This window comes from Seriola dumerili, unplaced genomic scaffold (assembly GCF_002260705.1).
Source record: "Seriola dumerili isolate Sdu_G_001 unplaced genomic scaffold, Sdu_1.0 BDQW01000627.1, whole genome shotgun sequence".
In the NCBI taxonomy this organism is placed as follows: Eukaryota; Metazoa; Chordata; class Actinopteri; order Carangiformes; family Carangidae; genus Seriola; species Seriola dumerili.
Window position 1 is genome coordinate 159,982 of NW_019174882.1, and position 10,090 is coordinate 170,071.

At 39.4% G+C, this 10,090-nt stretch overlaps 1 protein-coding gene across 1 annotated transcript; it reads left to right on the forward strand.

Annotated features, from left to right (window-relative positions):
• Positions 1 to 2,060: 2,060 nt before the first annotated feature.
• LOC111236375 (E3 ubiquitin-protein ligase DTX3L-like) lies at positions 2,061 to 8,223 on the forward strand. Its single transcript, XM_022765079.1, has 5 exons — positions 2,061 to 2,195; positions 4,365 to 4,455; positions 4,544 to 4,695; positions 6,238 to 6,446; positions 7,656 to 8,223. The coding sequence occupies exons 2-5, from the start codon at positions 4,374 to 4,376 to the stop codon at positions 7,723 to 7,725; spliced, it is 513 nt and encodes a 170-aa protein (XP_022620800.1). The 5' UTR covers positions 2,061 to 2,195; positions 4,365 to 4,373; the 3' UTR covers positions 7,726 to 8,223.
• The last annotated feature ends 1,867 nt before the right edge of the window (positions 8,224 to 10,090 follow it).

Sequence of the window (10,090 nt, forward strand, 5' to 3'; positions counted from 1 at the left end):
TGTCAGTTCATCTCCTTGCTTCTGCTGTGTTTCCCCAGTGTCTCCTAATGCTCCTGTTGTGGTCCTTAGTTTTTTGCTAGTTTCAGTTTCAGAATTGTTGTGTTAACTCTGGAGTAAGTCTTTTGTGTTTTTTCTTTTTGAGTAAATCTTCAAACTCAACCACTCAGCCTTTGAGTCTGCTTTTGGGTACAGAAATCCTCAGATGTGACAAGAGGGTGATAGTTTTACACACATGTGTAAGTCCTGTAAATAAAGCTAGCATCACATGTCAATAAATTCTGTACTGGACAAATGAGAGGCTATTTTCCTACATCATAAGCAATATTAGCAAATATTGCTTCTGGCTGCAGGAATTAGACAGTCGCACATTAAAGGTTCTGTAAATGACTGTCACTTCCACTAGACGTCGTACTATACCACCAGCATCTCAGACCAAAATAAAAGCTTCGACAGCCACACCTCCAGCCTTCGTTTAGCCACAACCCCACCTCCCTTTATGTATGCAAGGTGTAACAAGGTGTACAGTGTAAGTGTCCACTAAACACACAGGAAGCACAACTCAATAAAGTTACACAGGCGAACACAAGTCAAATGAAGTTTTTTCTTAGTGGAGGAAATTCTGGAAGGTCAATTTCACCTGAACACTGCAAACTGCACTGTGACATCACACTTGTGGGCAGAGCCTGTGTTTATAAACATGGGGAGGACCAATGTTTAACAGGAGGGACTCAGTAGTAACATGCACACGTGCGCGCACTAACACACACATGCTGCCAGACCGGCTACCACAACAAAGAGCAGAGAAACTCAGATCGCAATACACACAGAGGGGGTGTGGCTTCATTCTCTGCCATTACTCCACTATATCTTAACATACAAAATAGGTGTTTGGTTTTATTATTGTTTAAAATCTGGTTTAAGAACCTTTACTAATTTCTGTCATCTGTCACCATCAGGTTAATATGCAAAGTTAGTAAAAAGTCAGTAATTAAATATTACTCCGAAGGAAAGATTTAGGAAGTATGGTGAGTATAAAGGGAGACAGGGGCTTGAGTCTTATTTATATTTTTACTGAATGCATTACTTTCAATTTTTCCTATATTTCTATTACGTTTCTTTATATTTATGCAACAGAGCTACTCCGTTAGGTTTAGGCTCTTTAAACTTGGTTAGGTTGCCTTTCTGGCAAAGCCTCAAGGGAAAACTTCTCCCAGGTGCTGCGGTAATCATCCTGTACTACCTCTGATTGGTTCAGTAGTATCTTTTGAAAAGACTCTCACTATGTTAGATATAAATATGTTGTACGTTCCCTTTGCTTTCACCAAACATTTTGCTTGCACATTACTTTCAGAGACGAGACACTGCAGATATTTCAAGGCCCATTTCCAGGCTTGGAGTTTGAGGGAAGACTACCACCAACTATTTGACGACTTTTTTTGGTGTTACCCATGTTGAGCTCTTTAAATTATTAATACATTCAAATTTATATTGAATCGTCCCAGGCATGACTCAGTCATCGCTGCACCCTCTAGACATAGACGTTTTTGAGAGGACTGTTATTTATTGATGATAATTTTAATGAACATTTAAATGTTGTAAACAGAGATTCTTACACACAGCTCATTTTAAATGTTCAGTTGGTGGCATGTCTACATCAGCTCAGAGGTTCCAAGTATGGAATCAGATTTGAGTCATTTTTTTGTCATTTTCATTGGTAATATTTCAGTTCTGAAGATTAGTAACAGAATTAAGCAGATTGTGAGAGTTATTATATTTATTGTAATTAGAAACTATTCATAAACTGCCCTTTTCACTTGGACCCCATTATCCTTGTTTTCTCGCTCACCCACCACGCCTACACACATACTTGCATACTGCTATCTCTTCCTCTCTCTCTCACACTCACATGCACACGCACGCACGCACACACACACACAACAGTCCCTGTCAAAGCTGCCACACCAGTTGAACAGATCACTCAGCAGTAAACCACAACGAAGCAACTTGACACGCCCATCTCTCTCTCTCTCTCTCTCTCTCTCTCTCTCTCTGTCTCTATGTCTCTCTCAGTCTCTCTCTTTGTCTCTGTCTATTTCTCATGGTATCATGACCTGAATAAATAACTGAACTCCAGGACAGACAGAAGAAGAAGAAAGTGTTTGACTGAAGTTTTGAGAAGAAGAGCGTTCCAACAGGTAATGATGACAGTAACACACTGATCAGTTTTACTGTGATGAGAAGTTGAACAGGTTCTTTGTGCCTGTGTCATGTCAGTCTGATCTGTGTATGTTGCGTAGTGGTGAATATAAACCTGATATATCTCTAGGTTTTGTATATAAATTCTAGAGGCTTTCATTCAATGACCACAGACCTGTTCTGTTAGAAAACAACAAGCTGAACGTTTGGCAGCAAAATTAAAAAACATGATTTTAGAAATGATACTATTTAATGAAATCATATGTTTAACGATTCGTGTAGCCACTGTATCTTCAGAATTTAAACCTAGTGAAACACTGAATTACGTTCTTGGTATCATCAGCCATTTTGTAATGTGTTTGAACTAACCACATGCTGACAGAGTTCCCTGTGTTAACTATCGCTGGAAAACTTTCAAGCAACAGTGTGAAAATATCCACTCTAGGTGTTTCTGCAGGTCGAGTGTCCAAATCCTTTACGTTTGACTATGTAGGGAAACAGATAAGTTTATATGATGAGCTAAAACAGAGAAACACCATGAGACAAACATAATCACTACACAGCCTTTTCAACCTGTGCTGGTCAGCTTCCTTATCAGTATATACTAGTGAGTGCAGATCATTTGTATCCTACAATATCAAAGTTTGGTAAAACTGAAAGAATTGAATGTTGAATTGAAGGAAATTTGGATTTCCAACACGTTTGACTATTTAGAGACATTCCTGTAAAAACAACTAGCCCATAGGTCGTCTGTAAAAGCAGTTACATTGACTCCTTTGTGAGGTGACTTCTAGTGGTGGAGAAAATGATGACAGCAGCAGAGGAGGAGGTAGGAGTGGTAGGACTAGTGCTCGACTCCCATGTCAAACAACATCATTTCTTTTATCTATGACTGTTCCACAACCTTAACCACGTGTTTAGTATTGTTACCATGGTGACAAAGGTCCGGTATGCCTGCGATCCAAGGGTAGGTTAGGTTGGAGGACTTACTGATGTTTAACTTTTATTTACCTAACGTTTCTTGATGTTGTGTAATTATATTATTAAAATAATTGTACCATAATGTCTCACTTTAACCAGGGCACATATGGACCTCTTCTCTACATACTTTAACTTTCACCCTCTGCACTTCCTGTAGTTGCACACACAGTTTTCCTCAGGTTTGAAGAATGAAGAATGGTTTAGATAATCTGGGTGAACCTGTCTGATTGTCACTTTGTTCACAGACATTAACATTTAGCTTAGTGAGTACACTGTTGTCAGAACTGGTAGAAATAATAACCACAACTATGTGAATAAGTAGTAAAATCATTTACAGCTTTTTAAAGAGTCACAGGTTTCATATGCAGGTAGCTGTAGAAGGGAATGTACAGTATACTACAGATTAGTCATTACAACGGCTTGTAGTAGTTTACTGCTCATTGTGCTGGGTAGTGTTAAAAGATATGTTGTCTTTGGAGATGCTACACCTACAGTTTATATGAAGTGACTTCATGCACAGCAGAGCTAACTCTCCAGGGAGAGACTCTGTGATGTGATACGTCAGCTGGGGCATCCAGGAGTTTCACAACAATTCACACATTCATTCATGAAACCTTAATGACCTGAGTGTCAGGGTGTGAATCAGTCATGTGAGCAGATACACCTCCTGTCTGATGTCAGATGAGTACGGAGCTCTTTGCTTCCTCTCAGTCTTTGACTTCCCCTGCTCAGTGATTTGGTCTCATATGTTTTTAGATTCAGTCCCTCTGGATCCCACATTTCCCATGAGGCATTTCCCATTAGATCCTCCCAGCCTGCTAATCACCCATCTCTTTCAAACTGCACATATCTATTTGTTCTTTCCAAGCCTAAACTGAGATACTACTGATGACATCACCATGACATCACATTTACTGTTCAGAGCCACAGGAGACAGTATGCAACTATTTGTACTAACCATGATAGTAAACTAGGCAGTGTGAGTAAAGTCTGATGTGTTTCCCTGTTTGTCTACAGCTGCTCAGGATGGGCTCTGATGAATGTGATGACATCACCATGACATCATAAGGGTTATTTTTTTCAGAGCCCCAGAAGACATTGTTTTCACAGGCTGAACAGTACTAACCCTGACAGTAAACTGGGCAGTGTGAGTAAAGTCTGATGTTTCTCTGTGTGTTTGTCTACAGCTGCTCAGGATGGGCTCAGGCCAGAGCAGTGACAAGCTCCACTGTAATCGCTATCTGAATGGACATGGTCCTCCATCACTGCAACAACAAGGTCCTGCACATACAGACACTTCTGCCCCCTTTGTCTATCAAACTCTCCATAATTATTATCTACCCACCTCTGCTCCCTGTCTGTGCAGCTAATGAAGGGGTGAATAGAGTGTACAGTGCACTGAGTGTCTGCCAGCCAAAGGGCCAGATGACCTGGGTGATCCTCCATAGAGACCTACCAGGATTCCCTCATGACAACACCCTACAGATCAACTACATATTCCCAGATGGAATACAGACTGTAAGCTTGCATACTTTTAAAATTAGAGTTAATGCAGAAAGTCTTCACTGTTTCCACATGTGGTTATGATGCAGTTTTATGGTAAAATAAAAAAAACCTTTTTCTTCATCAGTCTACGCTTGATACTCCGTAATGACCAAGCAAAAAATTCTTTCAAATTTATTAGAAACTTAAAAATGTATTGCTGTGACTAATGAAATTTAGTTCAGGTGCTAAAGAGACGAGACTTCTGGAAGTTTCTCTTGAGCTCCGAGACACCATCAGCTTCTGGGTCTGATGTCCCGGTTAGTCCAGGTCCAGGTCTTGAAGAGTCCTGTCTCTGAGCTCTGCAGGTGACAGGTGTCTATATGACCTTATATAGACAGGTGTGAGACCAATCAGCTGAGTTTACCAGGTGGGTTAGTAACCCTAACCCTAACTCCAGTCAAGGAGTAGAAACATCTCAGATGATCAAGAAAAATGGAGGAAACTGAAGCGTCATACTAATGTGTCGGAAAATGTATGTCAATGTGATATTTAAGTTTCTACTTTTTCATAAAGCTGTAAAATAATGGCTACAATTCAGTTTCCACTTTGTTATTATGAGGGACTGAGTGTAGACTGATGAGGATAATAATTTTATATCTTATCATAAAACTGAATCATAACAACAGTGAAGAGTTTTTGAATGAGCTTTATTATCTAATGACTGCTTGGCTTCTGATTGAAGATATGCATATCTTCATACAGATTTTTTGAATTCTGCCAAGATGACCAGTTTATTCTAAAAAAGGCTGAAGCTATGTTTGTGTTTGTCCTCTTGTTGTGTATGGAAACCCATTTTGTGTGTGTTTCTCTCTGTGTGTTTTTAATAATTAATAATTTAATTTCTTTGGTGTATATTGTTTTGCACATTTATAACAGGTATTCAAAAGCACAGTTTGAAATGAACGTACTTTAATTATTTATAGTCAACAAATAGAATCAGTAACCAGCTTGATTAATGGAATAAACATGTAACTGCACCACACAGTTCTGAATTACACTGAAACACAATGTAGTCCACCAAGACAAGACAAAGTCATACACAACATTAAGAAGCAACAAGTGAGACAGCACAAAGAAGAGCACAGGTTCCTTCTGCACCAGCATTCTTTAAGAAGCTGATGATCTGGTTAGTCTGGTTAGTCTGGTTAGTCTGGTTAGAGCGACAGGAACAACACTGACAGGAGAGATTTGCATTTATGTGTATATTAATTCATTAAAACAGAGATCACCCAGCTGTGTGCCTTATGACTCTGGGTTCACTGCTACTGTTCCAGCTACTAGCTCACATTGCTACACAACTATTCCTGTGCTGTTGACTAGACGACTTTTATTTCTTCGCCAGTGACAGTGATGTTGGAGGTTTGACACACTAACTCCAGTCAGTCAGGAACAGGATCACCTGATCAATAGGTCCTGGTGAGACTGTAGGAGAAATCAGACAGGTGACAAATTGAAGGAGAAACAGGACAGTATACTAAATACAGTGTTGTTTAATGAAGCCTAACTTACCTGCAGGAGAAACACCCTCACCCCGGCCAGCCTTACTCTGGCCTGCGGCTCTGTGCTTACCTGCCTGACAGCCGTGAGGGCAGGAGAGTCCTGAAGCTGCTGGACAAGGCCTTCAACCATCAGCTCCTGTTCACGGTCAGCACCAACAATGATGGAGGGGACGTGATCACAGCTTCTATCCCCCTGAAAATACAACCAGACGGAGGAAGCAGAGTGTGAGTAAATATTACAACCAGAGTTTTCCCCTGTGGGGGAAATATATAGGATATATAGATATATGGATGTACGTTATCCAGATGTACGTTATCCAGATGTATGTTATCCAGGTGCATGTTATCCAGGTGCAAAGACAATTAAATAATTTCTCAGCTACGCTGCTGCTGCCATGCCACCGTACACACCTCTCACATGTAGACGTGACGTGTGACATCTGACATCACTGTGACATCACGTGTATTCTCAATCAACACAATCAAAATTTTACCGGGAGCTGGCGAACGTTAACACATACGTAGAGATATCAGTTCTCCTCTCAGTTAAGTAATCCACTTTCAGTCAGTCATCACACCCCACACACACGTTAACAGGTTACAGCGGACACACTGCGGCATGACATATGAGATTTTCTCTGATTTTAAACAGATATTTTTACATTATTGAATAAATAGAAATCTTGACGTGATCGATTTTCAAGAAAAAGTTACAGGAAGATAAAAGTATAAACCCTGTAGGTAGCTCACCTGTCTGTGTCTGTGATATCATAGCTCACCTGAGAGGCCTCTAGCTCACCTGTCTGTTGAAAATATAAAATTAAAACCACAGAAAAGCTGTCCGTGTGTGTGTGTGTGTGTGTGTGTGTGTGTGTGTGTGTGTGTGCGCATGTGTGTGTATGTATGCAATGTGTGTGCATTGCATTTTTGGCACCTGATGCTCGTCTTCACAACACTCGTGCCAGGGTAGAATTGGTTAGTTCAGCTTTCTGTTCAGCAGCTCATAGACGAGGGTGTATGATATACAGAATTTGTAAAGGTTTGACCCGGTACCACATACTTATCCTAATTTTTTGAAAAAAAAGAACACATTACAAGATTTCTGTGACTTCAAAGAACATAATAACTTTACTGTCACTTAAAGAATAATTTAATACGGTCTCACTTATTTGTAATTTTAATTTAATCTAATCGACATTGTTAGAGTTTACAATGCTCTCGTCCTCATTCATTAGTTGCAAACGGATATGTTGAATGTTGAAATCACCAAAAACATGAGCATGTTCAATGAACGAGCTCTTTTAGTATGTTCATGCACAACACTGGTCCCCCATATCTCAGTCATTGATTCTTTATCATAATAACCTACATTTAGCATTAAACATCTAAATCCACTACTCTTAATGTAATCATTTGTCATTTGTGTTCTCTCAGTGATGGCTACCCAGACTCTGACTACTTGAAGACTGTGAGGAAGCTACTGAAGGATAAAGGCATTGAATAACACACAACACACTGCTGGAGGCACAGACTACTCAACTACATACTATCTTTGAATAACCAGATAATCTTTGCCACATTTTTATAAAACATTATCTGATGGTTGTTGTTGTCAGTGTACAATTTGTGTAAATTGTGTATTATTATACTGCAATTCTGATGTTTGAAATATACAATGAAAAGGTTTTAGGCTCTTCATCTTTGTTCCCAGATTCACTTTGCAATAGGAGACACTGACCCCAAACATACAGACTCAAAGAAAACACAGAGTCCTGATCTCATCATCATGAGACAGTCTCTTCAAGATGCTTGGAACAACCTATCTGCCAAAGACCTGGAGAAATGTTGTGAACTGTTTTAAGACAAAGGATGGTCACAACAAATATTGATTTAATTTAGGTGTTTTCTGTTCATTGTGCTTTGTATAATGTTAATAAATAAACTGTTTACCACTCATAATTTTGCATCCTCACTTCACAGCAGTTTTTCAAGTTGCTGAAACTTGTCACTTGTATTTATTATGTATGTATAAATATGTATTAATTCCAACTTGTGGTGGTGTTTTTTGTGACATAATATGTGAAGCATCATGTGAAGTGATTTTATGATTGTATCACAAAAATGACTTTTTAAACTCAGAAAATGGAGTCATGTTACTCCATTGATAGGGCAATCAAATGTTACATTTTATGGGATTAAAAAATAGATAGATAGATAGATAGATAGATAGATAGATAGATAGATAGATAGATAGATAGATAGATACTTTATTTATTCCCCTAGGGGAATGTTATGAGTGTAACGTATCTTCATCTATATTATTGCTACACTGAAGCAAAATATCAATGTTTTATTACATATATTAAAACTTTTAATCAGGCTCTTGAACAAGGATGCTTTAAGTCAACCGGACAATTGGTACCAGATGACTCCTTAGTAGCAATGATCCTCTGGTCATTCTAGGCTGGAACACAGCGTGTATGAAGATGCAGCTGTAGCATACATGCCTGGCCTGGCATCAGTCACAAGCCATTAAAGAAGTTCATTGTAAGGACATGCAGAGTTATGGACACAAATTGACACTTTGTTACTCTTCCCACCATCAAACTATCAAATTGATAGGAAACAGATAAAGGACCCCTCTCTCCCAAACTGTCCATGCTTTTAGCATGTCAGAGGAACACAGAGTCAGACCAAGGGTTACAGGGTCAGCTCCATAGGATCAACCAATGGACACCAGGCAACTGGGGAGCATAGTCAAAATCTAAAGTTTGTAACAATAAGACTCTCTCTAATGATATTTGATTGTTTCTTGTATAGGACAAATAACACCAAAAGGACTGATTATCACTAAGGTGTGAATCCTGGCCCCTCTGTGCCATGCATGAACACACACACACCAACCTCCCTTCCTCTGTCCCTCTCTAGATAAGAGTCATAAACTACAACCCACTTTCCAATCCTGGGTAGTGACCAGCAGAACTCTCTTCACAGACACACATCTGAGGAAGAATATATAATTAAATATCTAACTGTTCTGTAACTCCTGAGACGTTTCTATGTAATAGTTCAATCCCAAATTTCATAGTCACACAGTCGTGATCAATTCACACTATGCTAGAGGCTGAAACTTTGCTGAAAGCTCAAGGCTCAAAGCCTGGCTCTGTAGCTATATATATAGCTATATATAGCTATATAACCTTGTAATTCTAAGTTGCTAGCCACAAACTCATGGTTGTTAGCCATTTTTGCACGTCATCATTTTTGTCCGCTTCCTTTATTCTTTCTTTGCCACGTGCTCCAAGTAACATTCTTTTTGTCAACATGTGCAACCTTTTATTTTCATAAGTCAAGACCAACTGAAACAAAACAACATAACTGCCTCAGAGTGCCTCAAGTTTTCCTTTTTGAAGCTTTTTTGACAACTTTAGAGTCATCTAGTCAATGCCAGTCTCCTCTAAAGTTATCCAGCCAAAGTGAAGTGTCTTGGAGTTTATTTCGCATCAAACCGCAAGAGATGCCAGCAGAAAACACATCTGACCACGACTGCCTGCAGAGAAGCCTACCAGAAATCAAGAGTGCCCGAGACAGAAAGTCTCCTGGCAAACTCCACCAGAGCTGAACAACTGAGACACCGGCAGAATCAGTCACTGTGATAACGGGACACAGCCTCCAGGAGAATCCACCTAGATCCTGTGTCTCCAGGGTTATCACGGCAACTCACAGTTGCCGTGATAACAGAACAGACTTGTCTTAACACTCTGCTCATGACTGGGTTGATGTCGAAATATAGTAATATTTAATCATCAAACCTAATTCGTAGACGTAGTATCATTAGCTGTATAGCCATAGTTTACAATTTATAATTC